Genomic DNA, 18,353 nt, shown 5'->3' with positions numbered 1-18,353 from the left:
CAGTCTGAGTGAATGCTTTGTGACACACAGGTGTATGAAAGTTCCACTTACGGTCTTTATCAACATCTGTTTATCTGGAGACTTCAGATATTTATTCACCACTCTGCTAGTAAAAGAGCAGAAATAAAATGGGCAGTTCTTTCACACAATGGGATTTTAGGTTTGGTTGCCAAAACAAAAAAGGAAGAGATCCTTTCAGATATTCTTTCTAAAATAGAACATTATATAGAACTAGAGAAGGTGATGTAACTCACTGCAAAAATCTTCATTTACTCTGTGCAGATTACTATAAAATTATTCAAACATTCATAAGGTTTATTCCAGAATTACAGTGGAAAAAGGTAAGTGTGATGATTTCCTTTCAGTTTTCCCTCTGGCACAGGCTATGGGTCACCCTTTCCGCTCCCATTTCTGATATTTTTCAGTCTTTTAAATACTTGAGACAAAACCAAGTGCAACGCAAAATACACAGTTAAGTTTACTTACCCTGTGTATAATTCCAGCTGAATGGAGATGTTTGATACCACACAACATTTGATAAAGAAGATAGGACATTCGTTCATGGTCTAGCTCCATCTGAATAACTTGGCAGAGATTTGCATCCATGAGCTCCATCACTATGTAGCTTATGAAGCAAAAAAAAAAGAAGAAGAATAGTCAGATAATACTGCCATTTTATTGTATTCTTTCCCTTGTTCATATTTCTGTGTGAATATTTTTAAATAAATTCTCAGCTTTAGTTCAAATCAGACTTACACATCCTGAAATTCTTCCAGGGATTTCTGTGGTGTGAACACATTCAGGAGGCCGATTATCTGTAGGAAGGGAGAAAGGAAGTATAATCGCACCGTAGCAATAACAGAGTTGCAAAGTTAACATTTCAAAACCAATACCCAAAATTCTGATGCAACCCTCTTGGTATACATCAAAGTTCAAGATGTTTAGTGGCTCAACCATGTCTAACGTGCTGTAATAGATGCTAACGATTTTAGGAGGAGTACTTTTCCTCCACAAATCATGCTATCTAAAGACATTGTGCATTAATAAGATGATATTCAAAGCTTAAAACCTAAGGAATTAGTCAGTCTTCCCCTGTCTCTTACATTTGGTGTGAAGAGAGCTGGTAAGATTTTTATTGTGTATGAGGAAAAATAAAACTAAAAACTGACAAAGACTACCTAAGAGATACTACTTCGCCACTAACAGAGGTGAAGCAAAAAGTCCACCCAAAGAGAAAACAGACTCTAGAGTTCCTTTAGGATATTTCCCAGTTGCTAAGAACGGATGGACTGTGCAGAAACAGTTCAAGCTACTACTCATCAAGAGTCAGGCAGGACTGCACTAGTTTATCATCATAACAATTATACTATTAGTTAAAATGTCCCCCAGAGAATCCACATATAAACCATCTCTGCTTTAGAAAAAAATACAAAATTTTCCAAGGTAGCTAAAAGACAGAGTAAGTCTTCTATGACTCTTTCCATCCCTAGCAGTCAAGGTGAATTTCCTCCTGCTGAAGGGGGATTAAGAGGGAAGGTGAGGAAGACAGCACATAGCTGTCTCTGAAGGAAGAAAACAGCCAATACTAGCCTTCTCTAGTCCAGTTCTGATAAATGTATAACTTACTGTCTCCCCATTTCTGTCATGTGGTCTACTCCAGAGCTTCTTAAGCATCAGACAGCTGTTGTTACAGCACAAGATTCCTAATTCATTCACACATCAGGGGGAAAAAACCTCCGAAACATTACAGTCTTTTTTCCTCCTATTTGTTTAGCAGAAGCAACAGAAACAAGGATGCACTTACCACTCCTGGTATCCTTACTTGCCAGCTGCCTGTAAAATGTAGCAATGTAACAATAACTCCCTTTCTGAGTTTGAAGGGGCTATTTAAAGATTGGGCAGGTATTAAAACTAGACCATAATAGTTCTTCTGAAAGATCCTTCTGCCCTTATCATGGAGACACAGCCGTGCAAGGAAAATCTCTATAATCCACAGAGGATGCCATCCTCTGAAGTCACTTTTAATACTTTTATCAAGAATAACCTTCTAGCTAATTCTTTAATGTTTAAAGCAGAACACTGCACTTACATTTTTGTGATTAACACACTTCATAAGAACAAGCTCTCTGTAGGCTCTTTTAGCATGGGTTTGGTTCTGAAACGGTCGGCTTAACTTCTTGATTGCAACATTTCGTTCAAGGATGGCATCATAAGCTGCACTGTAATTAAAAACAACATTATTACATCTCAGTGTCAAGATCCTTTATGCTGTGGCAGTTGTCACCTTTTTTAGATACCTTGTATCATGTCTGCAGATAAACTAAGTTTCCAGTATTATTCAGCTTTAGGGAGTGTAATAGCAAAGTGCTCTTGTATGCTGAGTGATTCAAAATTTAGAAATGTTTCTCAGCTTCATAGTACTAACACATGACAATTTCCATAAAAAAATCAGGTTCACTGCTTCCTAAAATATCTTACTAAAGATATTGAGCTCTTGAAACTCATCAGCACTCACGAACAGACTAAAAAAAGATCCAAAACACTTCAAACATAAAAAGCACATAAATTTTATGTAAAATCTTCACACTGAAAGGAAGGGAGGAGGAGAGGGGAAAGTAGGTTATACAAAGGTCCCATACTTTCACTTATGCAGTTGCTTAATATCCTCAGGACACCAAGAGCATCAATATCAAGATAAAACAACAACGACAAAAACGTTAGGAAAGCCCTAACATCTTGATGTCACAGGCTTTAACTTGATAAAAAAGGAAGAAGAACATTTTGTTTGCAGACTAATGCCAAGATTGTCATATGATTCAGTGACACAGGCTGTTTAATTGACGAAGACTGTCACTGGGGACAACTCCCATAAGTATCACATTTCCATGACAGGAAGGCACGGATTTTGTTTCCTGTAAGAGGTAATGTGACAGCTCTCTACCATGCAGACTCAGGAAATATTTATCAGTTACTAAAAAAGCCTCAGCAGGGAAAATACTGTCTTCATGTCTCTGATCAAGAATGGTGCTCAAACCTAATGAGGAACATCTGCCAGTAAACAGTCAGCATCCACTAAATCCAACTAGCTACTTTTCAAAGCGTGTTGTCTATACAGTGTGTAGGCTTGAATGTTGGATATTTTTAGTTTGTTTGGGGTTTTGGTTTTTTGTTGTTGTTGGTTGGTTATTTGGGGGTTTTGTTTGGTTTTTTTTTTGTTTGTTTGGTTGTTTTATTAAAATATTGTCAAAACCTCTAGTCACTACTGAAGAAAAAATAGGAATAACATAGTGGCAGCTTTTTTTGATTTACGCTTTCCACTGCCTGGAATTCCCGCCACGTACCCTCTTGATAAGGAATACCCTATGAAACAGTGCAAAGAGGTTGCTGGGAGAGACTGCCAACATGGCACTCCTGTACCAGTATTTAAACTTCTGCATCCCCAATATAAAACGGTAGCCTTAGAGTCTGTCTCTGTGTTAGATATGGTTGAGACTTTAGGCCAACTGCTTAATATTCCTCCAAATCAAGATGGATCGGTTGTTTTTCAAACAAACAAACAAAAAAAAACCCACAAAAACCTCAACCCAAATCACAAGAATTACATCCTATCTCCTATAGACATGGGCAAGATTTAACCATATGAGCACTTCGCTCCTCAGGGTAATCAGAGCAGTTTAACTGAAAAGGCTTCAATATCACTAGCAGCAATTACAGAATGACACTGGAGTAATTGCATGGACAGTTTTTGGACCTCAGCTCAGGGAGGGGCAGTAAATTTGGAAAACAGGCAGTAACATATGACTGGGAATCAGAAGGCCGGTGATAACAACTAAAGCTTTTGCAGGCATTTCTGTAGCAACTAAACAGACTCTAGTCAAACAACTGTCTATGTCCTCATTATATGAAAACACATGCAAACAAAATTCAGATCAGTTTTTCTGCTGCTGCTACTTACAGACCAAATCTTAGTGACAGAAGCTACCATTTCAAACCAATTCTTTATAGAGTACTGGTCTTCAAGTTTTCATTTGCGCTAAGCACACTATTTTACTACTAAGCCAGCTAAAACACAAATACGAATTAAAAACATACCCTATCACACATTTTTCAAACACTGATCAAGACAAGATCAAGGCAGTCAAGAGGTTACAGGGAAAAGTGTTAGAGAAGATTATGTTTTTCCCTACCTTTCCTTTCCTTAATGTTTCTTTTGTATTTTTATGTCCGTGGTTAGTATCTTAAGAGTTACAAGAGCAACAAGAGTTACAAGTTTCTGTGCTGTCTACATTCTTCTCTTGAATATTCAAAAAAGTCTCAAGAAGCTTAAACCAATATTTATCTTCCAGGTAATGTCACTGAACAGGAAACAGTGCCTACAAGCAGGTAGTTGTCACAAATCTGACACTCATAGCAAAACTCTTATTCAAAGAATTACATTGTCAAGTTGTATTTTCCTAAACTGCATCAGGTATTTACATATTACAGTAACAGGCAGCATTACAAATGCTCATTAGCTACTACCAGGGACTAGTTAGATTTGAAACTGAGTGAAACATAACACACCATTTCAAGAAGTAAAAACCATTTACAACTGTCAAATATTATATAGAGTATTTCTGGCTTTTCTTTCACTGTAAGCAGTGTGGCTTAGGATTAGGATTAGTTTCTTTATCCAGGTTTTTTTCCCACTAATTTATGGGACTCGGCACAGCTGGCTGAATTTGCACAGAAGGTCATCAGTTTGGAAGCAGGAAAGGAGGTCAAAAGGGTCAAAAAGCAACAGCAATAGCCCTGAGGAAAACCAGCTATTACTATTGCCATTTTGCACGTAGAAGGTAGCTCTCTAGACTCCTACTCAGTAACATACAACAGTTAACAGACTCAGAATATTCTATCAGAAGAACCTAAAAGTACATTTAAATTTTAAAGAAACCTTACCAAACTATCCCTTGTGCTCCTGATCCTATTGGTTTTAAGTTTTGATACCGTTTCAATACAGTGAAAGTAGAGTCTCCAATTTCAACACTGTAGAAATTGTTGTCACGCTTGCTTCTGCTCATGACGGCAACTTACGTAAACTGCTTCATCCAAATTTTCCTTCTTGCCTGTAAAGAAATAAAACTTGAAAAACTAAGATTTTACAACTGTATGTAATCTGAAAAAAGGTATAATTCTTTATAATACATAGAAGATATTTCCGAAATAAGTCCCATATGCAAATGTATGTTATCTTTAATGTCTGCAGGAATGAGATGGCATGCATCTGAAACGTTCTGATATTTCAGGAATATTCCTAAGATAGGATTCTAGAAGGGTAAAAATAATAGAAAACCAGAAGTGAACAAGTGGCAGCAAAAATCTTAGATGGCGATGAACAGAAGACCAAAATGCAGAAAGCTACAAGTCATTCAGAGAGCTCCAAGAGTGCTGCCATCCCTTCACACATGGAGCAAGGGAGGAGGGTTTGGACCAGATACTCTACAGAAGTCCATTCCAACCTAAATTGCTGCAGGACTCTAAACAGAAGAGTGACAAAACATCAACAAGTCTTCCAGACATTGCAATAATCAAAACACTCTTGGTCACAACTGCCAGTGGAAATACACAGTCAGTCTAGGACAGAAAAGGCAAATTGCCCTTCTTGGAGATCTCACATACTAGCTCCTATTAAGAAAGTAATAATCAGAGAAAGAGAAGAAAAAAAGGATGTATATTCCACCAAAACCCTCTCATATTAAAAAAAGAAAGGCAATATCTCAATGCATATGTCCACAGGAAAAAAAACCAACAAAACTGCACAGTAGCTTTTACTGTATCATTTCCTGTTTCTTTGATGTTAACTGTGCACTTTTAATTGTCTCTTTACATGGGTTTTGGGTGTAGCTGTAACAGATGTCTAGTAGTGCAAATTCCTGTTTGACTCAAAGAAGAAATTTCTTTATTTCTTCAAGAGCTACAGCATGCTGTCTTCCTTTGTTACTAACTTAAGAAATATCTTCCCATATTATTATTATTCAACAGCCCAAACAGATTCTTACCTTCCATATGCTATGACACCATATATTTGTTGAATTTTAAACAAGCTTTAAAAACACAGACAGTACAAATGTGGCCTATGCAAATAATCACAAATATTGTACAGGTATAATTCTTTTAAGAATCTGCAAACCAATTCCACTTTCAACTAGCTAACTTGCATTCATTTCAGGTATGGAGATACTCTGAAGTACTCTAAAGTTCTAAAAAGGACACATTTTAAACTATTGAGTATATTACAAAGTAAAAATGCATTGCCTTAATTGGCATTTATCTCAAAAGAAATGTCTATTAAAGAAGCCCCTTTTCCAAAATACTGACAAAATACGAGTTTCTCTCACAAAGACTTAACTAGATATCAAAGGAGCTCGTACAGCGTATTAGCAGTGGTGTTAAAGGCTTCCTTCTCCAGTTGATAGGGCAGGCATAACTGGACAAGAACTGTTGCCTAGCAGAAGAAAAACTGTATACAAGCTGGGGATCCAGAGTGTACATGGTGGCTCTACGGAGTGGACGCAGGCTTACTGGAGGGAGCCAAAAAGCCTAATTTCTTAGAAATACACGGCACCATCTCCAGCCCTTTCTTCCCTATCCCTTTTATCACTGCATCTGTCTCAGCATGTTTTTCACAGATGTACTCACACAAAGTTTTGGAATAAAGATGGCCAACAAATACTTAACGACAAAAATAGCCCTGAATTAGGAAAGAGAAAATCTGTTGTGGAAGGTACAAAATCAGCCAAACAAATTTTTGAAAATCAGAAAACAAAGAACGAAGACAATCACTCACACAATTTTGCATCACTTCCTCATTAGCTGAGAAAAAAAAACCCAAACTATTGAGTTTATCCACTAAAACTGTATTAAGACATAGTGACATTGAACAACGTAGGATTAGCCAGAACAGCTTAGTAGATAGAGCTCTGCTGTTTGGTATCAGCATCAAGATAATGAAAGTTTAATACTTCACTTTGGATAATTCCCCGGAAACAAACACAGGAAGGATGGCTCCTCGCCATCCAAGGTTTTCAGATTAATGTTGACATCTTCACATTTACAGGTCAATATTTTGACTAGCCAAAGCCAACTGTTTAAGTGAGTTTTCTATCAATTTGGTAAACTTCATAGGATCAAAGCGTGAAATAAATCAGATAGTCTAAGAAAAGGATCCTGAGAGACAGTACTCTCTCAGAAAAAAAAATCCTTCATATTAACAGATTTTACATGTATACTATACACTGTATTATTACAAAGCAAATTTTATTTCCTTAAAGCTGTGTGGTTTGTTGCATGTTCAATACTGTGAAATGCGCTTGGCAATATGTATCAGGAAACTTGTATTTACTAACCATTTTATAATTAATAAGAGTATTTTAGCATATAGCAGTATATAAAAGAAATCTTTGCTTAGTTTTATTAAGGTAAAAAATAATTCTGTGTGTAATCCTACTGTAATAAAGCTTTCACTCCTTTCTGAATCTATTAGCTTTGCAGTTACCTAGGTACTGCCTAAACCAATTAGCTAGCCTTCTCTGCTCCAAAGATAAATGAAAAAAAAAAATTAAATAATTTGTACACTAAGTCTAAGCTGTATAATTGCAAAGCTCACATGCTCACATTCTGGACTACTACAGCAGCTGTGCTTCGATCAGGACTACAGCATGCAGGAGGCCAGCCAGGCACCAGCCCACCACCTTGCTCATTCGAGGCTGGGTCTCCTCTTCAACAACCTTTGGTTTGGCCTCTTCCATTCTCTACTGTGCATGAGGAACAGAAAGCTCACCTTTCCCAAGAGCTGTTCCTCCCTCACCTGCCTTTCCACACTCAGAGAAAATCAAAAACCTATCTAAAGAAGATACAGCTAACCAGGCTTTTTTCAAGCCCCAGAGTAAGTACAAGATAGTTCTGCTCCCCAAGCTTGAAACCAGTTAAAGTCAAGGTTTCTTTTCTTTGGACTGCCAAAATTGAGAGAAGAAACATTGAACACCTACTTTAACAATTAAAAATAAATAGATTTAAAATAGTTTAATCGTGTAAGTATCTATTTTTTTTAAATGAGAAACTATTCCAACACATATTCATAAAGCAACATTTTATAGATAAATTGTAACATAATTCAGAGCATTTTGAGAGTTACAGTTAGGAGAAAAAAAAAAAAAACAAACCACCAAACAACCAGCTGCTAGACTTTAGTCCCAAGAATTGCTACATGCCTATCTTAATTCTACACAAATTACAAACTCCTGCTCTCAATAGTTTAATTATAATTGGTTACTTAAAAGAATAAGCTGAGTGTCTGAGGGACATGATTAAGTGACAGTCATTAATGTGCCTCCAACCTGTTGAAAAATTCACCAACTGATGTCAGTCATGACACTTAGAACTTAAAATTAGAAAAAGCCCAAAGCCAAAAGTTACAATTAGTAAAGAACAAAGGAATAAAAGGGAAAAACCATAACATTCTATAAAAGTACTATCAGATTATGGTTTAAAAGGATTTATGTGCTACTGGGCTCTTTCAAGTTTTTTAACTGTCAGTAGAAAGATACAGTGCACTGTAGGCTCTTCAGTGTTATTCAGACGCAATGTATGGTGTGTTTTTTAACAACATTTTAGTCTTCCAGTTGTCGTGAACTCTTTACAAAATAAACCACAAGAAAGTTTCAGTCAATGCCTCCCATTCAGTCATGAAAACTTGTTAAGTAACTCTTCCTTCTAACATATGTTCTTACGATAGCTGTGGGTATTCTCCAAGAGATCTGATCTACCCGGACCACGCCTCAAACAGTCCACTGCTTGACTCACCCATCACCAGCTTTACAGACTGTGAAGCTCAAATATCTCTCAGACCACTGTTTCACAACATTTCTGAGTCCTAGGAAATGGGTAAGGAGCAAGAGTGGGGAGATGGGCTTTGCAGTGCAAATATTGCTTTCGCAGGAACTATTTAAAGGAGGAAGTGAGTTAAAACAAACAGCTCTGCCCTTACATAAGGAAAACCAAACTGCTCCACTTTCATTAAGGCACTATTTCAGAGAAATGCTTTCTACATTACAAGTTTAAACAATTCCTGAGAAACTTCAAGTCAGGATGTAATGCACAAGTAAATGCAGTAAAACACAAGAAAAAACCAAATTGTCTACTAGATATGACTGGGAAGTTTTTACATTTCAATATACATCCACATACAGCAGCTCTGGTGAACCAGTTCAAATTTAACATTATATCTTTTAAAGACCAATATATGTAATGTCTTGTAGCCCAACTTGCAGCAAAAAAAAAAAAGTCTACTTTGTCTACTCTGGATTAGGATATTCTCATTTCTCATTATTCAGAGTACTGACAGTCAGCATGGCCCAAAACACAAGAAGGATGAAGATACCAAATAGGTTAGCTGAACATATACATTAGCATGTTGTCCAATTAACTTAGAAATAAGCCTGAAAAATCCTCATGTAGGATATGTTTGAAAATATGCAACCATAATCATAATAGTTGGTTCCTTTCCCATTATCCATGAGGTTTGTTTCCATAAACCTCACGTGAGATTGAAGTATAGGCTTATAACAATGGCTAAAGCAGAGAACGAAGTCAAAGCACCTCAAACCAATGGATAGGATAAAAAAAATTTATCAATTACACAGTGATACCAATAAATGGACTAAATAAGGAAGGAAGGAGAGGTACCTTGGACTGAGGAAAGAGAGGCATCCTCACTTGCATCTAAATTATCATTGCTTTTGCTGGGGCCCGTTGTGCTCTTCATCCAAATTTATCAGCCTCTACTGTGTCAGCAAGTGGTATAGTCTATCTCTTAAATGTAAATGCATGCTCTTCTAGTATAAAACTGACCTTGAGAAGAAACGGAGTTGATTATCAGGGAAGCCATTTCTTTCACATTTTGTATGACAAGCTATCGTAGGATGTAAATAAACCACTTGGACGTAATGCACTCAGATCAGCACAGATGACAGAGGTTCAGAACATACATACGCTCTTCCCTTGCCTCGAACCCTCCCATTCAGCTGTTAAAGCTTCCTCAGCTTGAACCAGCCCTGACATCCATCTCCTCTGTGCTCCTCGCCTCGAAGTCTCTTATAATCTCTACAGCTTTGCCCATCAACCATGGAAAGAGTAAGCCTCTCACTTTATAAGCAAGTCTACTTCCAATCAGTGCTTTGCTCGCAACCCAGCTCAGAACCCTTTGTGCTCATTCTCTCTTCACCTCTTACAAAAGCATCTTCAGAAGTGTCCAGTATTGCCCAGCTCTGTAAATACAGCTCCCAGAAGAAAGCCAAAGGCTTCATTTTTTCCTATCTAGTAATTTACTGGTGATTAGTTTTATGAAGTCTATCTTCAAAGATCCACAACAGGAAAAGTCTTCATCTTTAAATATTGAACTAAGTCTAAATTCAGAAACTGGCAGACTTTCAAGATTCTTACACAATGTATGCCTGCAATGCCTTTCATTAAAACACCATTAAGCTGTATCAGATAAACTCGCCTGCCTGAAATTTGACATTGTGTTCCATTTTCTAGCAATTTTGCAGAAGCACATATAGGAAGAAAGGCAGGATGCAGATACCAGATTTCTATAATTAATGAGGAAACTAATAATACATTTGTCCCATTAACTGTCAACTTGCCAGCACACTGTCAATTGTAAGCAGGGGAAAAATCCCACAGAACACTTCAACTTCCTCTCACACATCAACTATTGTGCTTTTCCTTGAAAATACCTTGCCTAAGCAAATTTCTATACACGGCAACCTTTTAGTGGCAGCCCACAATTACTCAGGATAAGGATACTACAGAACTGAACCCTAAGATAGTACGATGTGGTTTGGCATATTAACTTACTGATTCTTCAGATTGCCATAAGTAGTATTTACCCGAGGAAGCACAACAAAAATGCTGGAAATGGAAATAACACTATATCCACGCAGTTAAAGTTCCCTTGGGGACGTGCAAGGCTGTGCTTAAGTCTTAGTCTGATTCCACTAAAAGCAACTGGAATTGAATAGTCCTGCAGGAGACTGAAGATGGCCAACAATTTCCACTCATCGCTTCTTTCACATAGCCTGATAAAGTTTAAGTTGTAAAAGCATAAAAATGGATGCATTGAACTTGTAGCTCCTTGAAAAGACAAGTAGCATGTATCTATGAAAGCACATATTCTGGCTAACCTTAAGAAGTAGGGACATTTATTAAAACGTTTCATTGATATTCCATTTTCCTCCTCCTCCTCCACAAGTAAATAATACTAACAATGAAGGTTGACCAAATTTCTCTACACAGCTTTAAAATAAGTATATTTAAAACAACAGTAAGATTTTACAATAAAAGAAACCATGTGTCGCAATGTTTATACACCAATATGCAAACATTTGCCTTTTACTTCTATTTAAAGGAAGGCGTGTACCATAGCATTTATCAATAAAACTGTTTTATATAAAACTTGCTGACTTCAAGGTATCTAGAAGATAACATAATGCTGTATTTTAAAACTAATACCAAACTTTGTCTCTAATACAGAAAGCATTCAACTTATTAATCAAGACATAGGACAATGTATGTACAGTGTACATTGAAATATTTTTCCAGTAAAGCCTAACTACATCAGACAGAGGATATGGGGATGAATAGGCGGGGTGCGAAAGAGAAAAGTTAATCGTTTGCTTGCACAGCTTTTGCTTAAGAAGTCCTACTACAAGTACACTAAAAACTTTAGTAATGGCCAGATGGACTTAGACATAGATAAAACAAACAACTCCCAGAGCAAAATTACATAAACAGTGTCAATATATTTTGTAAACTTGCCTTTGCATAACAAACAAATTGATTTCTTTAGAAGGCAGAGAGAGATTACTTGATGCTCATGCCAGACCCCGTTTCATTTTATGCTTTTTACGCCTATGACCTATACCTCCAGACAGTGCTATGAAGGGACCTCCAATGCAGCAGAGCTTCAACGTTAAACAGCACACTCCCAAACTACAAATGAACTGAACGTGTTCGAACTAGAGCTGGCACCCAGGGGAGTGTGGCTCCACTGGGGCTCATGACTACACAGAGCTCACGGTACAGACAAGGTTATCAGACCTATACCCACTATGTCATCATGGCTGCCTTTGGGCAACGTGACATTTAGATTTTAAGATCAATCCAAGCTCATCTGCACCAGGTCTCTGAGAAGTTCAGCCAAAACAGCAGGCAATTACGAGAACTTCCCCAGCTCAGACAGGCCCTACGTGGTGTATGCCCAAGTTAATCACTGCAAGTTAATGTATCCACAATTACAACCTAATCGGAAAACCGTGAGCTTTCAAGTAGGCACCTGAATCTGTAGCTTCAGTGCGGCACTACCACCAAATAACATTGCCTTGGCTATCTCACCAGCTAGCATTCGCATCATCTAGACACCAAGTCTATGCTTTTTAAATCAGAGATCACTTTAAGGACAACATGTCATTATGCATGTCAATGCTACTCCTCTCGTGCAGTGACCCGAATGCACACACTCCAGGCATACAGAGGAACAGAAATGGAACTGGTATTGTGGAAGAAAGAATCTCTCAGTTTACATAAGAGCACGAAATTTTTTGTGACCTCTTCTGCACTCTTCCCTCACTAGAGGCAGTAACAATTAACAGGAAACCTGCAAAGGGTTGCATTGCAAACTGACAAAAAGCATACATTTGAGAGATCTGACTCCTTTTCAGAGAAAGAAATGGAACCCTAGAGACAATTTTCCCACTAGGGATATGGAAATAGACTTGGCTAAAATACTGCCAACTTAAAGGGTGGAGAAACATACGGTGTGTACAGCTAAGTCTCTAAGACCATTCATTAGCTGCTGTTTTATACCTTTACCAGACAATATAAAATGAAAATCCAGGATTCATCCCATGCTATAGCACACAATACCTTAAGTCTCAGTATCCTTTTATGTAAGAAATTATATGTATTTAGTTCATTCCTACTGCAATGAAGCACAGCTGAAAAGATATTTTCATACCTTAATACCTTGAAATGTAAAAAAGTATAAGAAATGAGAAAAATCACAGAAGGGAACAACCATCATTAGTTACAAGATCAATGTGAAACCAGACTTGGTTTTCATGTTCATGGTTTCTAAAGCAATCTAGGAGCAAGCATGAATGGGCTTAACCCTAGAAGAAAATTAGAATGGTAAACTAGCAAAAATACCTTGGGGCAAGACATGTCTTGGGTACAACACAAATACCAACTAAGATAGCAATCTACCTACACCTATGAAGGCTGGGAGCTCACAGGCAAAACTGTTTTACAGTTAAGGAAGGAGATTACTACAGAAGCTGCTCAGTAGGGTGACAAAGGGTGAAGGTCATTACAGTTAAAGAAATGCAGAAATGGAAAAAGGCAATTTTAAAATAAAACAGTTGCATACATTAACACATCAATTAGTAATATAATTAACATTATAATGACACAAGCTACATATCAATGATGGTTCAATAACTCCAGTTAGAAGGGGATCTAACACTACAGAAATTAATATTCTGTAGGAATCTGGTTGACCTAGAGAAAGCCAACAGTATTTCAAGTATATGCTAGATTGCTACTGAAAGCAAAACAAATATGCAGTGTATATAAAGCTCCTGCATTAATAAATTTCATTTAATTTCTTTGTGAAAATACAGTTCACAACTGATTTGTATGCATCATGCATTTGTGAATGCTTGTCTAGTTTTCAGCTGTCACCTTTCAGGTTTCTGGACATCTGCTAAATGGATATTGCAAATAGAGCCCAGTTGTCAGACACTTAACAAAACAAATGCTTCAAAGGCTCAAATTTAGGAAATTAAAGAACAAAAGCATTCTGTTTCTTAGAGGTAACTTCATAACTCCTCCAGTTATTCAGAAAGTATTCATCATTTTAATAATGTTTTCTTTTTCCATACTGACCTCAGAACTGAAAGTTACATTTCACAATACTTCCAGCTCTGTTAAATGCTAATGCAGGTAAGGAATTTGGAAAAAGGAGTTAACATTAGCTGAGTGAACACTGCAGCAAGATATAACTAGACCATTACAAATGACCATTACAAATGCTAAAGCTGACTGAAAAACCCGAAGCTTATTCTAAAATGAAATATTCCCATTGTCAATTACAGGATTAATTTTCTTAACATTTTGCATAGCTTTCAAATTACGCCTTCACAAATAGATGGTTTTAAGTTGAACAACTTCCACACAACTGCCTAAACTACTCCTACCACTAATGTGTTTAATGAGGTCTCCATCTTGTGCGTAATTGATATGGAAGTGCCTCGCACATCATCTAGTGTGTGTCTGCACTACAGGAGTGCTCAGCTTGGCTTGCACCACTCACAGGAGTGGCATAGCACAAAATTTCAAGTCTACAGCTTGATCCTCAGGAGCTATTTTCTACAGGCAACTATTAAACACAACCATAAATATACCAGAATGATTCTTACATATCACAGGTCTGAAGTGTAGCACAGGTACATTGACTAAAATAACAGTACATTTTAATATATCTTTTGGCCACCAGAAAGTCAAACTTCACTAGTTACAGATTCAGTAAGGCAAAAGTGGACACAAGATCTCAGTGTTCATCCAGAAGAGAAGTACTGAGGCAGAGGAAATCTGTGCAACAAGGGCACATTTAGATTTCTGTGTTATGACTTGCCTACTGCTTTCAAAGAGAAGGGTAAGTCACTTCAGTTTCCCTACAGAAGAGATATTTAAGTCACACTTTATTTTTTTAAACTTTAGGACTGTTACTTTTTCTTTTTTAATACTAATTTTTAACAGAAAATTCAAAACCAACTTACGATTTCCAGGAGTCTGTTGAATATTTAACAACAAATAGATGGCTTTCTCCACTAAAGATGATAATTTCAGAAAAGATTACAGGTTTGGTACAAAAAAAAATAAATATGGCTTTGAAGTAAAACACTTGAGTATGCAACAGTGAAATGAAACTTAAGAGAATACAGGCTGTTCGTACCAACGAATTACCTCAGTCGTCCAGCAAACATCATTGCCAGGTTGATAAATCTCTTGGGAATACTTAGAGCCCTCTCCATTGTTAAACTAACTCTGTTCTCAGTCCATTTTACAGGAAACAACTATGCAGAGTCCTCAATTAACAACGCATGAAATCTACTGATACTAATGCAACCTTTCCAGTGATTTAATGTTGCAGTTTACAGGTTCATATTGTGTCTCTAACCTCATGCTCCAGCTGAATCACAACTACTTTTTCTAGGCATCTATAAAACTAGATATAGTTTTCTTCACATATTTCTGTCATCTCATCTGAATATTAAGACACTAACTCTTATCTGAGGAATCTACTAAGAAGAGGAGGACCTGCAGGGAAACAAACCTCTCCCTTCTCTCCAACAGCCTTTTCTTGGCCAATCTTCACCTTATTATGGTTTCCATAAAAAAAAGATCACGTAATTGAAAGCAATTGCAACTACTGAGCTTAATTCTGCATTCCAAAAATCACCTGGAGCCCCAGTCAGTATCAAGGAGCTGTCTACCACTTAAATAGCACAGGCTCACACAGCAGCACCCACACTCCCTACTGAATTCCAGCTCAAACCTGCACAGGGACCTCTCTCCCATCTACAGAAAAGTAAAATAAAGAAATTTGTAAAATTAGAATTAACATTGGCTTTAAAATTAAGTACAAAACAATCTGTATATGGGACAGTTGGGAGCACAAGAGGCTCTAAGCAAAGGAGGAAGGATGTCTTCCCTCTGACAAGAAAGATCAACAAATTACTTTGCTTGGAAAAGAACATTTACATAACACTGATTTTGTAAGGTACCAGTAAAACATCTAAAATTCAACTTCTTGTTCCAAGTTCATAACCTGGTAAATAAGTCTGTTCTTATTTCTTTATCAGTTGCCAATAAAAATTCCCCTAGTAAAATCCAAAATTCTGCTAAATTCAATACTTCATGTTGTCTACAAAAGAGCATTCTAAGGACCTGGTATCACTTCTTGAAAGAGGCACTCACAAAAGAAGTCTGATAATCTGATTTTTATCTCGACAACTGATGTCTTTCCCCAAATCCCAATTCTGTTTGGAACAGACAAGTAATCCTATTACCTCACATACAGGGAGCTTTCTTACAACCATCATCTCCAGATGTAAGTATAAAAAAAGTATAAAGGACCTCAAGAACCACAAAGTGCTTTGAGTCTTCACCCAGACTAGCAGTGACTGAAGGTAGGAACCCAAACAGAGACAACTATGCGTTGTTGAGACTGAACATGCTTAAGTACACGCGGTCACTTCAGTGTTCACATAGAACCTTTTGCAGATGAGGTGCTCTCTGATGCTCTAAACCAGGCTGCCTTTTTGCAACACATACATCTCTCCAGTCTTTGGGTTGCTTCTGCTCTCTAGTCCCATACTTCTCTCCCCAGACCTAACAGCACACACTATCCATTCCTTCTTTCATTTTCCACCTCAAAAATACTTGCATCCCATACTCCAGCAAGTCCAGCTTTAGGGCCAACCTCTCCCATTTCCAGCTCCCAGCAGAGGCCTCTCTGTGCTTCCTCACAGCACAGGCAGTTCCTTGAATCCTCACAAACTCCAGACCTCGCCCTTCAGCCTTAGGCAAGAAACTGCAACTCCCCTATAGCTCTTAAAAAATGTCAAGGCAGCCTGGATTATCCTGGAAGAAAGGAATCTTTCTACCTGCCAGTTACAGCAGTAGATTAAGAAAAACTGCATTTTTAAAAAATCAGAAACAAAGCAAGTGTTTTTCCAGATCTTGAATTAAAGCACAAGTATATATTTAAGATTTACTAAGGATAATATGAAGACAAAAATAGCAACAACGAGGAGCTTGAATTAGACGATGATGATTTGGGGTTTTTTCTGCATCTGTAAAACACATAGTGAGGAGTCAGGAGAGCAGAATCCAAGCGCACTGAGGATGAACTGATCTTCTAGGGGGATACCAGGACTATCTCCAGAACTGCTGGTAAATTCTAATCAACTTCTCAATAATTCAGAGAAGTTCTTCAGCAGACACCCAGACACAGCCCTCTATTTTGTCCTCTGGCAAAAATGGGTAAATTTTTATCTTTAATGCTATCATAGTAGAATTTGAGGGGCAGGAAAGGAAAAACATCTCCACAGAAACAAAACCAGCAACCTTTTCTTTTTTTAATTACCTTTAGTGAGCTTCCTGCAATTTAAATCTTTCCAAGCCTTTTACACATTTTATGAACTGTAATGCATAAGTCAGACACTGTGTTATCCACTGAATAAAAATAACCCCAGTATGTTTTGAAAGGGGACATAACACTTCCATAAAATTTTACACCTACTGAATTTCAGCTTCCAGCTTAGGGACAGACTAGAAGCTATTAAAAGAAAAAAATGCAAATAAGGATAGCAAATACATGTTTAATTTTTCACCCTAATTAACTGATCTTCTCCTTCTTCTAGTCACTTCAGATAGTGAATGACCTCCATGGAGGGGCCATGACAGCAGCTGCAGCAGCGCAGCAAAGCGCAGGTAAACAGCCACACTACCAGCACTCTGGAGCTTCCTTGTTTGCTTTGGAGGGAGGGAAGGGAGAGGAGAGTTACTACTGGCAGCCAGTCAAGGATTTCTCCAGGGAAGAGGAACATACTTATTTCCCAAGCAAAGCTCTTCGGTAGCAGCTTTGGCAAATGCAGCTGCTGGCAAATGCAGCCCCTTGAGTTGTCCTCCCTCAAACAAGGCAATTCCACCGAGGCTGAGGACATGTTCTGCGGTGCCCAGTCTGAAGCTAGACCCACCAGGGACTGTATTTCCAGGATTAGTCGTAGAAGCAGGAACTTGAAGCTGGCATGTTCTCTAGCACTGCTTCTGTCAGACTTCTCTGATCAATACCATAGTGTCTCAGCCAAAAAGTAGATGTTTCCACAAAGCAGTGCGACATTTTGGGAATCTTAACCCAAATGTTTCACAAGCCATGAAAAAAGGTTAATAATAAAACCAGGAATGAGTTTGAACAGCTCATTTTCAACATTATGTTTTACGCACCACCGCTTGAATTCCCTGCATCAAACGATGTGCAAATAGTAGGTGGCCAGAAATAGCAATCAGTCACAGGCTGCAGTCATTGATGCCAAAATGTCAACAGCTGAACTTGAAACTGGGGAAACTTGAAGCTGGAGAAAGTGAGGAGCACTCAGTGATCTGTGCATTAGGCAACTGGTACTTAAGCTTTTCTGCTTCCACATTTCAAGTAACTTCAAGCAGTCTGATACAATGTCAGGAGTAACTGA

General features: G+C 37.7%; 1 protein-coding gene across 3 annotated transcripts in view; it reads right to left on the bottom strand.

The window, feature by feature from the left end:
* The window catches only part of MAPK8 (mitogen-activated protein kinase 8), a 53,175-nt gene that overhangs the window by 20,958 nt on the left and 13,864 nt on the right, over nucleotides 1-18,353 (bottom strand). For all 3 annotated transcript variants that reach the window (XM_086751912.1, XM_086751911.1, XM_086751914.1), the window contains exons 2-5: nucleotides 4,939-5,105; nucleotides 2,090-2,219; nucleotides 757-815; nucleotides 487-625 (exon numbers count right to left, since the gene is read on the bottom strand). In XM_086751912.1, coding sequence (XP_086608038.1) covers nucleotides 487-625; nucleotides 757-815; nucleotides 2,090-2,219; nucleotides 4,939-5,060 — 450 coding nt within the window. In that variant the 5' untranslated portion in view covers nucleotides 5,061-5,105. The remainder of the gene's footprint in view (nucleotides 1-486; nucleotides 626-756; nucleotides 816-2,089; nucleotides 2,220-4,938; nucleotides 5,106-18,353) is intronic.

Source organism: Chlamydotis macqueenii, chromosome 7, assembly GCF_036417535.1.
Source record: "Chlamydotis macqueenii isolate bChlMac1 chromosome 7, bChlMac1.mat, whole genome shotgun sequence".
NCBI lineage: Eukaryota > Metazoa > Chordata > Aves > Otidiformes > Otididae > Chlamydotis > Chlamydotis macqueenii.
Note: the sequence above shows the minus strand (reverse complement) of the source record. Positions and strands in the feature narration are given on the sequence as shown.